A 15,930-nucleotide genomic window follows, 5' to 3' on the forward strand; every position below is an offset into this window, starting at 1 on the left:
CTAAAAATACAAAAAATTAGCCAGGCATGGTGGCGGGCACCTGTAAGTCCCAGCTACTTGGGAGGCTGAGGCAGGAGAATGGCGTGAACCCAGGAGGCGGAGCTTGCAGTGAGTCAAGATCGCGCCACTGCCCTCCAGGCTGGGCAAAAGAGAGAGACTCCATCTCAAAGAAAAAAAAAAGAGTACAAATAGCTTCAGTTACGCATGCATGCAGTGAGCAGCTCCCAGCATCCAGTGGGCAGGGAGAGGGAATGAGAGGTAAGACACAGTCCTGGGGTCCCGGGGTGGACTGTGAGCTCCCCTCTCGAGTTCAGTGTGAGGCTGGCAGTACAGAGCCAGCAGGAGAAAACCTAAAATCTCAGAGACTGAGACGGTGCCAAGAGAAAGGGGCTGGGGCTCTCTGGGGCTTCAGGAAGGGCTTCGAGGATGAGGCTGCCCTTGCACTGAGCCTTAAAGGATGAGAAAAGGCCTGACAGGCTCTGACTAGAGCGTGGATTCCAGGCAGAGGCCACAGCAAAGACAGAGAAGAAACACCAAGGGCTCCAGGGGCGCTGAAGATACACGCAAGGATGAAGAAGGTCACCAGACAGTTGACAAGGTGCATGTGGGAATCCCCTACTCAGGAATTTGAATTTAGTTTGGGAAGGTAATGGGAAGCTCTCAGAGAATGAGAAAATGGTAAAGAGCTGGGTTCACCCAGATGATACTAGCCAGCAATATTAGAAAGAGCTGGAACAATAAATATTTGTCAAATGTTTGCTGAACAGAACAGAATTGACTTAGTCATAAATTTTTTTTCTCATTCCCCGTGTTCAGGTTCAGGCCTCTTGGTGGGGAGGGGAAAGGGAACAGATGCCCATGGCAGCAGGGGCGGGATGGGGCAAGGCCATGGCCATGCGTGCTGGGACCCAAGTCCCCATTGTGAATTGGGAGGTGAGATGTGCTTGCCCCTAGGCCCCCTTCTATCTTCCCCCCAGGCAATCAAGCATTGCTCCTTATCAGAAGGAAAACTCAAGAGGCCCAGCCCAGCCCAACTGAGAGCTGCAGGAAGCCCTTCCTAACCGCCTGCATGGGTGGTGCAGCCAGAGCTAGTCACTCATGCCTCTGATGTTCCTGGACACACCGGGTCCTTGTGAGAACCAATACAAGCAAGTCCAGAGGTGGGGGACCCTGGGAAGCCACCCATCGCCACAGAGAAGACAGGTCTGCTGTGCTGCTCCCCACCCCCCACCCCAGAAGAACCCCAAGCTCAGGGAAGAGGAGATGCGTCATTTGGCTCTCCCAGGGGTGCGGGCACATGCTGTCTGTCCTGCCGACACCCACGATAATAAGCACTCCCATTCGTGAGCAATTGATTACCCCATGCCCGTGCCTGACAGATATTTAAACCTTGCAACAGCCCGGGAGAGGGTGTCATTGTCCCCATGTTTACTGATGATGAAACTAAGCCACAGAGACAACATGTCACTTAACCAACCCCGCAGTCTAAGTGGCAGGGTCGGGCTGATTGCAAAGCCCTCACTCGTTACCACCTGAAATTCTGCCTCTCTCAGAGTGGTACAAGAGAACAGGAAGCTGCCGCTGTGGGTGAAACAGCCCTGGGCCCAGTTCCTCCCAGGCGGGGCCTGGATTCCACCTGCAGCATCTGAGGCCCCAGTGCCAGGGTTGCCAAATGAAATACAGGACACAGACTTGAATTTCAGATAAACAACGAATAATTTTGTTAGTATAAGTATGTATTTTTCATTTTTTTTTTCAAGACAGAGTCTTGTTCTGTCACCAAGGCTGGAGTGCAGTGGTGTGATTTCAGCTCACTGCAACCTCCATCTCCCAGGTTCAAGCAATTCTCCTGCCTCAGCCTCTCAAGTAGCTGAGATTACAAGTGCCACACCATACCCAGCTAATTTTGGTATTTTTGTAGAGATGGGATTTTACCATGTTGGCCAGGATGGTCTCAAACTCGTGACCTCAAGTAATCTGCCTGCCTCGGCCTCCCAAAGTGCTGGGATTACAGGCGTGAGACACCATGCCTGGCTGTATTTTTCTTTTACTTTCTCTTTTTTCACTAAACACGGCAACGCTACCACTGTTCGATGGCCTGACCCTATGGTGCAACCCTCTCCCCCAACCTCAGCTCCTCACCCCTGATTTATAAGCTTCAGCCTGAGACCCCCATGTGTTCACCTCTCCAGGGGATCTCAGGGAGACAGGAAAAGGATTGACCCTTGCCCAGAGCCTCCTCCGTGAGCAGAAAGTTACTTCTATTTTGTAGACAAGGAACATGAGGCAGAGGACGCGGCCCAGGCAGGGCCAGCAGCCAGCAGAGCGGACTTCCCACCCGGCGCCACGCTGCTCCAGAGCAAGGCCCTCCGCCGGCCCCTGCGGCCCCGTTCTAAGAAGGAACGCGAGGGACAGGAAGCCCTGGGTACGGTACCTATGGCAGGCTCTGGAGGAGGGTTGGAGGAAGCCATCAGACAAGGTCCAGCTCAGACCAGCACCGTCCCAGCTACACACCTGTGGAAAGAAGACCAGAAATTGCATTAGCTGGAGTCAGGGCTGCAGTTTCAGCCACTGAGACGAGTCACTGGCTCACAACCTGTGCTTCAGTCCGGTGGCTCTCAGACAGATATTTCTGGGCAGCCCCAGAAAGGCCCCAGCCTCCACCCTTCATAAATCATTAACCCATAGAAACACCAGCAGCTGTGCAGCCCAAATCCCTGCAGCCACAGACCTTCCTGTTGCCAGTGCCAAGGGACCTGCTGGGTGTCCCTCCTCATCCTCTCTAGCTTACAGGTGAAGCTCTGGCCCCAGAGTCCAGGGTCATGCTCAGTCCCCCACCTTCCAGGAATCAGATCATGCCTGACTGTCATAAATGGGGCTGGATACTTCCTCCTCCTGGCTGCCCAGGAAGCATGGGCTCCGCTCCCTTAGGTCTGCCTGCTCCTGCCAGTCCCTTCCTGTGGCCCTGCTGAAGGCCACTCTCACTCTGCCTTTCCCTGTCCCCCGCCATGGGTTGACCAGCAGGCAGGAGGTAACCTGGCCTTGGCACATGAGTGTGAGGAAAGCAATGGCTCCAGAGGCCAATGGCGCAGACAGGGACAGAATCCCAAATGCTCAGCGCGGAGGCACAGTTCCTCCTGGCCCAAGGTGGCACCGCCCTCCCCTCACAGTGGGAGATCACATAACCAAGAGGCCGACACCTCCGTCTCCAGTGGGCTTCCTGGGCCCTGGAGCCAACCCTGCCCCAGCTCCCTACTGTCACCTTCAATTGTGCGCTGGGGGCTGTCCTCCTAGACATCCTGTGGAGGAGGAAATGCACCCTGGAGGGAAAGCAGCCAGCCCTCTGGTCTAATCTGCCCAGGCCACAAACTGGCAGTGTTCCTGTTTTCGTTTCCATTCCTAAAGGCTTTATTTTTATTAAACTGGCTTACTAAACAAAAATGAAATGCAGGTTAATGGCAATATTAGTAATAGTAGACATTCTTGCATTGCCAACAACATCTCAGACATAATTTTAAGCACTTTACAAATATTAACATCTATTAGTCCAAATTATAAATGATCAAATGAGACCAAGAATGGTTAAGTAACTTGCCCAAGATCACACAGGTAGGAAGAGCCAGGGTTAGAACCCAGGCCATGGGGCTCTGGAGTCTGTGCTCAGAAGCAGCCACTACACTCTAGCACCTTTCAAGACTCAAATGATACAACAGGTAGACAATGAAAAGTTAGTCTCCAGGCTGGGTGTGGTGGCTCACTCCTGTATCTCAGCACTTTGGGAGGCCAAGGTGGGCGGATCACTTCAGGTCAGGAGTTCGAGACCAGCCTGGCCAACATGGTGAAACTCCATCTCTACTAAAAATACAAAAATTAGCTGGAAGTGGTGGCATATGCCTTTAATCCCAGTTACTCAGTAGTCTGAGGCAGGAGAATCGCTTGAATGTGGGAGGCGGGGGTTACAGTGAGCCAAGACCGTGTCACCGCACTCCAGCACTCCAGTCTGGGAGACAGAGCAAGACTCTGTATGAAAAAAAAAAAAAAAAAAAAAAGTAAATGAAGATATTTCACACATAACGGATTCTCAGCTTCCGCTGTTCAAACTAAGGTTGTGGAGATTACAACTTCTCAAGAATCCTTCCAGAACTTTCCCATGCACGGGCAAACTTGCATATCTGCAGATATGCCTTGTTTCATACAGAAGGAGCACACAGCACCCACTGTGCTGCAACTGCCTTTTTAACTTAAATCTCAGTGATGATTTCAGAATACTACTAATACATAGAAATTGATCCCACTTTTTTTTTTTTTTTTTTTTTTTGAGATGGAGTCTCGCTCTGTCGCCCAGGCTGGAGTGCAGTGGCCGGATGTCAGCTCACTGCAAGCTCTGCCTCCCGGGTTTATGCCATTCTCCTCCCTCAGCCTCCCGAGTAGCTGGGACTACAGGCGCCCACCACCTCGCCTGGCTAGTTTTTTGTATTTTTTTTAGTAGAGACGGGGTTTCACCGTGTTAGCCAGGATGGTCTCGATCTCCTGACCTCGTGATCTGCCCGTCTTGGCCTCCCAAAGCGCTGGGACGCCACTTTTTTTAACAGCTGCACAGTAGGTTTGGTTTTGCTTTGATGTAGGCGTTTTTTTTTTTTTTCGGGGGTGGTTTAATTTATATAGCCCCCATCGATAGATACTGAGGCTGCTTTGGTCTCTGTTTCCCAGGTTGGAGTGCAATGGCACAATCACGGCTCACTGCAACCTAGAACTCCTGGGCTCAAGTGATCTTCTCGCCTCAGCCTCCCCAGTAGCTGGGACTACAGGTGCACACCACCATGCCTGGCTAATTTTTAAAAATTTTTTCTAGAGATAGGGTCTTACTCTGTTGCCCAGGCGGGTCCCAAACTCCTGGGCTCAAGCCATCCTCCATTCTTGACCTCACCAAGTGCTGGGATCACAGACGTGAACCCCGACGCCTACCTGCATTTCTCACTGTGACTGATGATACCAGTTACTCTCTGCTAAGCGCGTGACTGTGTCTTTTAGATCCACACTGAAAACTCTCAGGACTAAACTGGTACTTCAGCAAAGGGTTTTGGAAAGCAAACTAGTATGTCTGCAAACCCCTTTGCAACTTGAAAGATCAAACAACAGCTGTACAGCTGTCCTGCTACACAGCCCCCTCCCAGTGGGCCCCTTCAAAGCCCCTGAGGTCTGCTCGGCCTTTCTCTGAGGGCTCTGGTGCCCCAAGAGCTCCAGGAAGGAAGCGGCAGAAAGACCTATACCCATTTTACAGAAGGGAAAAGGGAGTCTCTTTGCCCAGCCTCCTGCCCAAATTGCTCTTTAAATACAATTTGATGATATAGAAGAGGCAGCTTCTCTACCCTGGGGCCAAAACCTAGGATCCTTCCCTCCCAGAACAGAAAGTCCAACGTCCTCCCCTTTCTTCACCCTTCGGGGCTGATTCCTGCCCTCCCCTCCAAGCGCAAGGCTTTCCCTAGAAAGGAAGAGAGATACCAACATGTATGAAGCCTGACATTTTATTAGCATTATTCCATCTAATTCTCATAACACCCCAGCTTACGGATGAGGAAACAGAAACTCAGAGAAGCAAATATTTGCCCTAGGTCACAGAAGGAAGAGGACAAGGTGACCACACTAGGATTCCAGCCAGCGAGCACCGACCCTAAAGCCTCATCTCAATCCTCTAATCACACTGCCTCCCTAGCCTTTGGGGCTGGAATCTGGAAGGTGTTTGCTACAGACTAATGCGGGGCTCTGAAGTGTCAGGACAAGGACACAGGCCAGCAGGCCCTGCCCATACTCATAGACCTATGGCCACCATTTTGCACACACAGGCCGCTAGTCTCAGAAGGATGTGGACAAGGGAGTGGGGATGGCTCACAGAAGCCCACTGCCACCACTACAGATCCTCACGGGGTTAGAAGAGAGTTCAGGTACCCGATACCACTAAGGTTCCACTCAGCAGCTATGAGACCTGGGATGAGTTAATCCTACCTCTGGACCTCGGTTTACTCATCTGCAAAATGGGGATTAAAAAATACCCACTTCAGGCCGGTCGTGGTGGCTCACGCCTGTAATCCCAGCACTTTGGGAAGCTGGGGCAGGCAGATCACTTGAGGTCAGGAGTTCGAAACCAGCCTGGCCAATATGGTGAAACCCCATCTCTACTAAAAATACAAAAAATTAGCCGGGCATGGTGGCGCATGTCTGTAGTCCCAGCTACTCGAGAAGCTGAGGCAGGAGAGTCACTTGAACCTGGGAGGTGGAGGTTGCAGTGAGCCAAGACTGCACCACTGCCACTCCAGCCTGGGCGACAGAGCAAGACTGTCTCAAAATAAATAAATAATAACCATTCTCATCTTTTTTTTTTTTTTTTGAGATGGAGTCTTGCTCTGTCGCCCAGGCTAGAGTGCAGTGGCGTGATCTCAGCTCACTGTCAGCTCTGCGTCCCAGGTTCACGCCATTCTCCTGCCTCAGCCTCCTGAGTAGCTGGGACTACAGGCGCCCACCACCACGCATGGCTAATTTTTTGTATTTTCTAGTGGAGACAGGGTTTCATGAACCGTGTTAACCAGGATGGTCTCGATCTCCTGACCTCGTGATCCACGCGCCTTGGCCTCCCAAAGTGCTGGGATTACAGGCATGAGCCACCTGCACCCGGCCCATTCTCATCTTTAAAAAGGGAACTAATAAGCATCATGGCATGTCAGAACCAGAAAGTAGCTCCAATATGGCGGTGTTGCTCTTGCTCTTGCTTTACAGACGTGGAAACTGAGTCCAAAGGAGGAGGACACTGCCCACAGCGCTGTCACTCTCCAGGTGGTGACAGCGAAGGCCATGGTTAGGGGATAGGATTTGGTGCCAGGATGATTCAGGTTCAAATCCCAGCTCTGCCACTTGCCACAGCAGCAGTTAATTCCTTTCTCACTGGGACGATGGGAGTAAGACCAGCACCTGCCTCCTGAGCATCCTGTGCTCATGAAATGAGGACCCAGCAGTGGGTATGACGATTTCTACACTCCGTGTCCTGCACGGAGTAAGCTCTGGGTAGACAGGGACCTCTGTTACCATGGGGACCCTATGCAGGGTATGTTTGGGGGGTGGGGTTATAGGAGATTGTCTTCTCTTGGAGGTCACCTTTTTAACAATGACTGCCAAACCCAAGGGATAGGCGGACACTGAATAGCTCCCCTTCCTGCTGCTGTGTGGAATGGCTGAGGAGGAGGCAGCGCTCAGACAAGGGAGGAAGAGGGGAGGCCCCAGCTCCCGACTGCAGGGTATGCCCACCAGAGGCCCGGAGCAGGTTAGGCTCAGTGACAGGCCACCCAGAGCAGCCCAGCACTGGCACCTCCCGCTGCCCTCAGCTGCCCAGCCCATCACAGCAGGTGTCTTCCCAGCTTGGCTAATTTAGTCAAAGTGCTTATCAGTTCCCCTCCCTCTAGGGTTCAAAGACCATCTGCCCAGAGGCCCCTCTAGGAAACCCTCCTCCTGCCTGCCCCTGTCCCACGCTGGGCCCCCCAAGACTATCTCCCATCCCTCACCCATCAAGCTGCCCCATCCCTCTTCCACCTGAATGAGGCCTGGAGGAAGAAAACACCTGGGGGCCTGAAAGTCTGGAAGGCTGAGCAAGTCATGCCTTGAGGACAGGGAAGGCTGGCCTCTCTCTCCAACAAGGTCCAGGCAGAAGCAGAGGAAGCAGCAACTGGGTTGCTGGGCTGAGCTGGGCAGCGGCCACCCGGCCCTGCCCAGAGAGAAACAAGAATCGGTTCTGGCCCAGGCACCCTTGTCCAGCTCTGGCCTCGGAGGCCCTCTGCAGGGTCCACCTCCTGAAGGAGAAAGAAGGTGGGGAATGGGGGGAAAGACCAGGTGCTTGGGCTGGTCAGGACCAGAGCTCCTCCACGTACCTGTGTTCTCTGAGAGGTCGCTCTGGCTTTCAGCCTCACTAGACACATGCTAGGCCAACCCGCCTGCCACCTCTGCTGCCACAGAGACACTCCACAAACACACCTGCCACATCACCTTGTTGCTTCAAACTCTTCCCCATCACTGTCAGAATGGAGCCTGGGTCCTAAGCAAGGCCCTCCAAGATTCGTCCCCTCCACTGACCTCTCGGGTCTCAGCAGCTCTGGGCCTGGCCTGGAACTCTGCTGTGGCTCTCATGAATGTCTTTCAGCCCCATGACCATGCCACCTGACCTGTTTCACATCTCCGGGCCTTTGCTTAAGCTGTCTGTTCCCTCCACATGGAATTCTCTCTCACAACCAGCAAGCAAATTCCTATTTAGCCATCAAAATCCAGCCCCATTTCTCCTCTACAAAGCTTCCTTAGACCCATTTCACACAGTGGTTTCCAGTTGTGAAGCTTTTTAAAAATACTTATGTCCCAGGCCCATACCCGGAGATTCTGCTACAGTGGCTCGGAGGTGCAGCTGATAGGGGGTCAACAGGCTCTTTTCAAAGAGCATGGGTGGTGCTGGGACACATACATGCCTGCAGGCACAGCCCCATTATAACTGTTGTCCTCCCTAAGAGCCTGTGACCTCTCTGGGGCCACTGGGCTTCTTTCCATCTCAGCACAGGTAGCACTGGGATTGGCCCGGGGCACACACTAGAGAACAGCTTGTGACCCTCCCTTGCTTGGGACCCACCCAGCATGGCACCAAAAGGCATAGACCGGGAACCCATGAGGCTGGGACATCCCTGGACCGGGGGAGCTGCTTGTGGGGGCTTCAGCCCACAGGAGGGGAGAACAGATGGAAGGTGTGGTACAAGCCCTCCTGGTGTCCTCTGCCTGTCCTGAAAGCCCAGGGCCCAGAAGGAAGAGAAGGGGATGCAAACTGCACAATGGAGCTGGAAAAGGAAGTGGGGTGGGGCCTCCTGACCAAGAAGAGGGCCCACGGCTCCTCCATGCAGGGCAGCAAGATGCCCACAGCTCTTCTCAGATCAAAGGGCCACCTGGTGGAGAGTCCAGGATGGGGAGAGAGGAGCTGCCTTCAAGAAAACACAGGCGGAGCTATAGCAGGAGGGGCGCAGGCAGAAGCGAGGGATAAGGTACGTGGACAGGAACCCGGCCTCAGTATGAAGCCAGCCCAGACAACGTTCATCCTCTGCTCTCCAGCAGCGCTGCTCCAAAGCAGGCACCCCTCAGCGCCTCCTGTGCTCACCGGTCAGGTGCAGGTGTAAATAAGATGACATTGGACAATGCTGGTAGGTTTGTAATGAATGTCAGTTTCCTTCCAGAGTTCCTGCCAGTCCCTGAGGACCAACAGCATTTTCTCATTTTACAGACTGCTAAACTAAGTCTAAGACAAACGTATTCCACCAGAACACCAGGCCTGAGATCACAAAATTTGAAATGACAATAGCTGACACCTCCAAGCACTGTGTGCACCGGGCCCCATACTGAACATTTTAGTTTGCATCTCATTTGATTCCCACAGCAGATGGGGAAAACAAGGCTGACAGAGACTGAGGGGCATCCCCAAGGCCACACAGCTACTGAGCCCCCGGGAGCAAAAGGGCAGGACCCTCAGGCTGGTCCAGGCCCAGGGTGGAAAGGGGAGTAGGGGAGTGGGTGGGTCGGGGAACATCCTCCCAGACCCTCCTCAGCCCTGCAGGTGCCAGAGTTGCAGAACCTGGCAAGGAACCACACACCCCAGCTCCTCCCTTGCCCACCTGATGGACACTCAAAGGGCTTCCCGAGGTGGGGGTGACTCCAACTTCCTTTCCTCTTCACCAGGGAGGGGGAGGGGGGCTCTAAGAAGGGGGCCTGCCTAGCTGGGGCAGGGGCCAAGTTTGGTCAATGGCTGGAGCCTCAGACAATGGAGACTCTGTCCTGAGCCCAGAGTCGGTGGCACCCGCTCTCCCTCACTGACCTCTTAGGGAGCCCCTGGTGAGGATCCGCAGGCAGGAAGAGTGGGGAGCACTGGGGAGGGGGCCCTGGGAGTAGGTCTCTGTGGGAAGGAGCTGACCTTGAGGCCAGGCCAGAGGGGACCCCTGGGGGCTGTTGCCTGGGAAACCAGAGCCAGTCTGGAGAAGCGGGCTGGACAGCGTGGGAGGGGGGCGGCCCAGACTCTGTCTCCAGCCTCCCTCCTCCCCCTCCTCCTCCTCCTGCTCTTCCTCCTTCCCTCCCATCCCCCAGACACATTAACCCCTTTGTCCCCAACAATCCAGCCCAGCAGGAGTGAAGAAGCTGAAGTGCTGGAGGAAGCCACCTGCCATCAGCTGAACTGACCCCCTTCTTCTCCAGAGAACCCCAGACCCTCAGCTCCACATCAGAGGTGTCCCTGCGATGGGGCACTGTGGCTCCCACCTGGAAGCCAGAGAAGAGACAGCAGCTGGCATGACACAGACTCTGTGCCATCACCTCGCCCATTCGAGCCTCAGTTTCCCCACCTACAACAGGGATGCCCGCCTCCCAGCCGCTGAGTGTCCCCACTGCTGGGCCCTCGCCACTCAGCATGAGAGTGTATTTAGGCTGCAGGCAGCCTGAGAGGTGGGTTTCCTCACCTCCTTTTTAGACACAGAGAAGTTGAGGCTCAGATGGGGAAGGGACCTACCCAAAGCCCCCCCGGGAGGATGAGGCAGGCAAGGAAAGGGAGGTCCGTGTGCATCCCTGCAACCCAGCAGGTGTACACAGACGGAAGAGTGGCAGGAAAGAGCTGGGGTTCAGGGAAAGGCACTGCCAAGGGAGACAGTAGGTGTCAGGGGCACATACAGGGGTGTCTACCGCTCCCCAGGCGTCAGGGTGGAGCCAAAGGGAGGGGCAGGGTTGCTCCTGCTACACCTCAGGGCTGAACTAAAGCCTCCAGGGGGCCAAGGTGAGGTGCAACCTTTGGGGACTCTGTGACCCCAGTTCACCCTCCTCACCTCCAGGGGTCAAGCTCACCTCCTCCCGCTTTCCCAAAGTAAGTCGCTCATTCCGTCACTCCCTTCCCTGCTCAGCCAACATCTCACCTCACACCTACTGCCTGCCAGGCCCCAGCTTGGCACTGGGGACAAAGAAACAAAAGAGTTCTGGGTTCCTGTCCTCAGACAGCAGCCACAGGAGGCCAGCGGGTACAGACCCCAAGGCAGGGGGCGGGCACAGTGTCCCACTTCCAGATTAGAGCCCAGGCAGGGGCCCAGGAATCAGGCATGTGGGATCCTGGCTCCACCGCTGGCTGAGGCTTCTTAGAGTCACTTAGCCATGTAAGTAAAAGGGGGGAGTGTGCAAGGAGGTGAGGCTCTCTCGGGTTTAGATGAGGAACCAGCAAGGTAATAAACTTGGCCCAGCTCTGGGCAGGAACTCACCTAAAGCACAACAGAAGGACGGCAGGAAGGGGCCCGCACCGCGCTCTCCATCGGTCGCAGGTGGAACCCAACCCACAGTTAAACTCTCCATGCCTGCAGTTTTCTACCCTGATATTCCCACAGGGCCCCATGGAGAAGGGGGCTGAGGAGGGCGTCCCAGGCTCCCAAAATGAACCCAGTACAAGGCATTCTCCTCTGCTGGTGCCCTGGTGGTCTCTCCCAGGCTGCACCCTCCCGCATCAAGTGGATTGACCCCCGCAAGCAAAGAATTCGGGCTGGGTCAGGGAGATGGTTGTGCACAGCTGGATCTCAGAATTGCTGCCCACCGGCGACCCCTGCCTTTCTGAGTGGGATTACCTGCAGGGGTCCCCTGCCCATCCCATCACTGGTCTGCAGGTCTACAGATGGTGACTGGAGGAGCCCCCCAAACTGGCCTCTGAACTGATGCCAGAATGGGATGAGATGGGGTAAGGAGGGCAGGGAGGAGTGTTTTGCATGGTACAGGGATGTCTTCCTGGGGTAGAAGCCGAGGCCACCAAGAGACACAACTCCTCTCTACTGGATCATTCCCAGCAAATAGAAATATGTACCCAGACACAGTGGTTCATGCCTGTAATCCCAGCAATTTGGGAGGCTAAGGTGGGTGGATCACTTGAGTTCAGAAGTCCAAGACCAGCCTGGCCAATGTGGTGAAACCCTATCTCTACTAAAAATACAAAAATTAGCTGGGCGTGGTGGCGTGCACCTGTAATCCCAGCTACTCGGAAGGCTGAGGCAGGAGAATCACTTGAACCCAGGAGGCAGAGGCTGTGGTGAGCCGAGATTGCACCACTGCACTCCAGCCGGGGGGGACAGAACAAGGCTCCGTCTCAAAAAAAATCACAATAAATAAATGAATAAATACACTGCATTACTGCTCATCCGATCCCATATCATCTCCACCCACTACCCCATTTCTCTGCTCTCCTTTTCAAGACTTCCCCGAGGAGTACCCATGCTCTGCCTCCTGTCCGTCTCCCATTCTGTGCTGAGCAACCAAGTGTGTGCTCACCGCTTTGCCAGCCAGCTCATGAGGTCACCTGGGGCCCCACTACACCGGTTCTGATGGACACATCTCGGTCCCCATTCTGCCTGACCTGCCAGCTGCTCCCTTCTTTCACTTCTCGCTCCGGCTCCCCTTCCTCTGCTCTTCCTTCCTCCCTCCAGGTTGGCAGTTCCCAGGTTCAGGCTCCACCTTGGCTCCTCCCCAGGCCACCTGGACCACCTGGCTCACTTCGTGGGTCCTGAGCCATGGCCATAGTGATGCCACCAGCCTGTCCTGCCCTTGAACTCCAGGCTCCACCCCTCTGCCTGCTCTGTGTCTTCACTCAATGATCGATCAGGCATCTCAGCCTTAATGTGCCCTTACCCACCTCCTGATCACCACGCTACCACGAACAAAGAACCCTGCTCCTCCCAGTCTTCCCATCCCACTTGCTAGCTCCATCCCACCAGCTGCTAAGGCCAAAACCTTGGAGTCATCTTTGACACCTCGTCTCACACCCAGGACCTACTATCAGCAAACCTGCTGGCTCTACCTTCAACATACGCCTAGAATCCGAGCTCATTTCACCCTCTCCACTGTGGCCCAAACCACCATCATCTCTCACCTGGGCTATTCAAAACGCCTCCTGACCAGTCCCTCTGCTCTCACCTCTACCCCTGCCCTGACATGTTGTTCTCAACACAGCAGCCAAGTTCATCCTCCACTCAGAGCCCTGGAATGCTTGCCTATCTCATTTAAAGAAAACCAAAGTCCTCGTCTTGGTCTTCGAGGGCCCATGTGTCAGAGCCCCCACAACCTCCCTGACTTCATGTCCTACCTCTCTCTACACAGTTCACTCTAGTCACTACCACCTTCCAGCTCCCTGAATGCCCCAAGCACATTTCTGCCTCAGGGCCTTTGCACTTGCTGTTCCCTCTGCCTGAAATGCTGTTCCCCCAGGTACCCACACACTGCTGCCCTCACCTTCAGGGCTCTGCTCCAAGGTCGCTGTATCAGAGGCCTTCTCCTGACAGCCCACGCACATCCCCTGACCCAGTGTCCCCATTGTCACAGGATTTAACATCTGCAGCAACTACAAATTTTAGTTATTTATCAGTTTCCTCCTATAAGAATGTGGACTCCATGAAGGCAGGACTGTGACCACTGTTCCCCACTCTTACCTGCACCCACGGCACAGGCCTGACACACAGGCGACCCAAGGCACAGTTGCCGAAGGAATGCAGAAATCCCTGGTCCCAAGTTGGGCCCCTGGGGAGGAGGCAGCCACAGCTGGGCCCCTCCCTTCTGAAACCAGCCTGCACCCAGGACAGCTCCTCCCCAGTAAGCTTCACAAACAGATTCACCGCCAAGTTGCAAAGGGGCAGTTCCCCAAAACCAGAGTGGAAAGAGGTCTGGGGCCGATGCCAGGAAATGATGAGAAGGGGAGGAGTGGGACAGGGCCAGAGAAGGAGTTGGACTGTTTTTAAAAACTCTCTCCCAAAAAGACCACATTCTTCCTCTGGTGAGTCAGAAGCATGTGGCCAGGCAAAGGGGACAGGACCTGCGAGCCTCTGCGGCTGCCACTGTCATCTGCTACTAAGCAGGCAGGCACATACCCCAGCCTTTCCCACGGGTCAGGTGTGAGGCCCTGGCATCTATTCAGCTTCCCAGAGTAGGAGCAAGGCTGAGCACCGGTGTCCCAGGTTGGCAGGCCACAGACAGCAAACCAGGCCTCCCTTTCAAAGCCCACAGGGTCCCATCTGGCTCCAAGCCCTTTCTTCAGGCCCCATTCACTCTGTCCCACAAGGGAGCTCTGGGAAGGAAAGAAATAGCCTTTGCAAAACTCAGAGCTAAAAACAGCTCAACCCACCCAACCAGGGCAGGGCAAGCAGACCGGCAGAATCTGAGGTCTCCTGAAACGCAAGCCCAGCACGGAGCCACAGGACACCCAGGGGCCCTCAGCCACACAGCCCAGGATAGCTCTGGCTGAATTCAGAGTAGCCAGCACTTATGATTCAAACCATGCCCCTCAGTGATGTGCTGTCCTCCCCAGAGACGGGTGTGAGTGCAGTTCCAGCTGTTCCGGGGCTTCTCTGGAGGGAGTTGGCTCTGAGCACTGCTCCAGGCCAGGAGACGTGTCTGGTGCCTCCTCTAATCCTCCCACCAGCTCCTCCAGGCGCAAGGCCAACCCACAAATGGCAGGCACCTGACCCCGTTTTAGAGAGGAGGAAACTGAGGCTCAGAGAGGTAGAGAGATTTGTCTAAAGCCAAGAATCTGATCCAAGGTGGATCCATGATTAGACCCAAGGTCTTTCAGCTGTGACTGGAAAGGTCCATCAGGATCAGGCTAGTGGGTCCATCCCACTCCCTTGCAATTAACTTCACCATCTGAGAAGATGCGGCCTGGGGCTGTGGGAAGGGGACAGGGGAGACTGGGCTGGAGGTGCTGGGGGAGGGAGAGCAGGGAGGGATGACTTCAATCATGAAAAGGATTTGCCCTGAGTCCTGCTGTCCTGGGTTGAGGTCAAATCTGGGACCATGATCCCCCCAGAGGACTATTCCCAAACACCCATCCTCTTTCCCTGTCAACTTTAACAAGAGCCAGACTGCTTCTGACCAACCCTGTGGTGTGACTTACGAGGAAACAGACAACGCGGTTGCTGCCCACAGCCTGGTCCTAAACTCCCTCTAGTATTCCTTCTGCCTTGGCATGGAAGCCACACTGGGTGCAATGAGCTTCAAGCCCCCTACTGCCGTCATCCTGCAGGCAGAGACACCACTGCTTGTCCAGTGCAAAACGGGACCACTCTACTCCAGGTCATTTCTGCTCTGAAGCAATCTCTGGTCCTGCCAGGGTGCCCTCCAGGTTCCCCTTTTTGCCACCATCATGCCCTGGATATGAATTTTTAGAATGAGCTCTACGCTCAATCCCAGCGGAGGCCAGCTGTGACACAGATGCCATCCACTGCTCCGATCCCTGGTTTCCTCTTCCATACAATGACAACTATAAGAATCACCATGACACAGGGCTGTTCTAAGGATTAAATGAGATAATAATTCTCAGAAAGTGCTTCACTGAGAGCCTGGAACACAGTAAGTGTTCAATACGTGTTTGTTGAATGAATAAATGACTGCCTACTCCTAAATGAACAGCAGCACTGGCCTACAAGAAGGGGTGGTGTACCAGGCTAGAGCTGAAAGGTCCTAGAGCTCCCCGTCACTGCCCTCCAGGAAGGCACTGCCTGCCTGGATGGAGAAGGCAAGACTTAGGGGGCAGCCCCTCCCACAGTATCTGACCATGCAGTACCCGCCCTCACTGGGGAAGAGGAGGCCACTGAAGTGCTCCAGGAAGCCATCAGCTTGGCCCAACACTGCGCACCCAAAAGCCCGCACCCAGCCCCTTCCTCTTTTAAAGTCGAGATTCCAGGGAAGAGGGTCAAGGTCAGGAAGGGGGAGGATCCAAAAATGAGACAGCAAGGCCAGAGTTGCCTTAGATGGTGTGAAATGCAGCAATGACCAAGCTCTGTACATGATGCCAAAGAGACATTCCAATTCCCTGCATCCGCATGGTCAGCACAGGGCCAGCTTGGAGCCATCTGCAGACAC

The 15,930-nt window shown here is 54.5% G+C and overlaps 1 protein-coding gene across 1 annotated transcript in view; it reads right to left on the reverse strand.

Moving 5' to 3' along the window:
- ARHGEF10L (Rho guanine nucleotide exchange factor (GEF) 10-like) overlaps nucleotides 1-15,930 on the reverse strand; it is a 182,431-nt gene that overhangs the window by 118,527 nt on the left and 47,974 nt on the right. Inside the window, exon 3 of the mRNA XM_011934051.1 lies at nucleotides 2,435-2,514. Within this exon, the coding sequence (XP_011789441.1) occupies nucleotides 2,435-2,471 (37 nt within the window). The 5' untranslated portion in view covers nucleotides 2,472-2,514. The remainder of the gene's footprint in view (nucleotides 1-2,434; nucleotides 2,515-15,930) is intronic.

The sequence above is a fragment of the Colobus angolensis genome, unplaced genomic scaffold, assembly GCF_000951035.1.
Source record: "Colobus angolensis palliatus isolate OR3802 unplaced genomic scaffold, Cang.pa_1.0 Scaffold130, whole genome shotgun sequence".
Lineage (NCBI taxonomy): Eukaryota > Metazoa > Chordata > Mammalia > Primates > Cercopithecidae > Colobus > Colobus angolensis.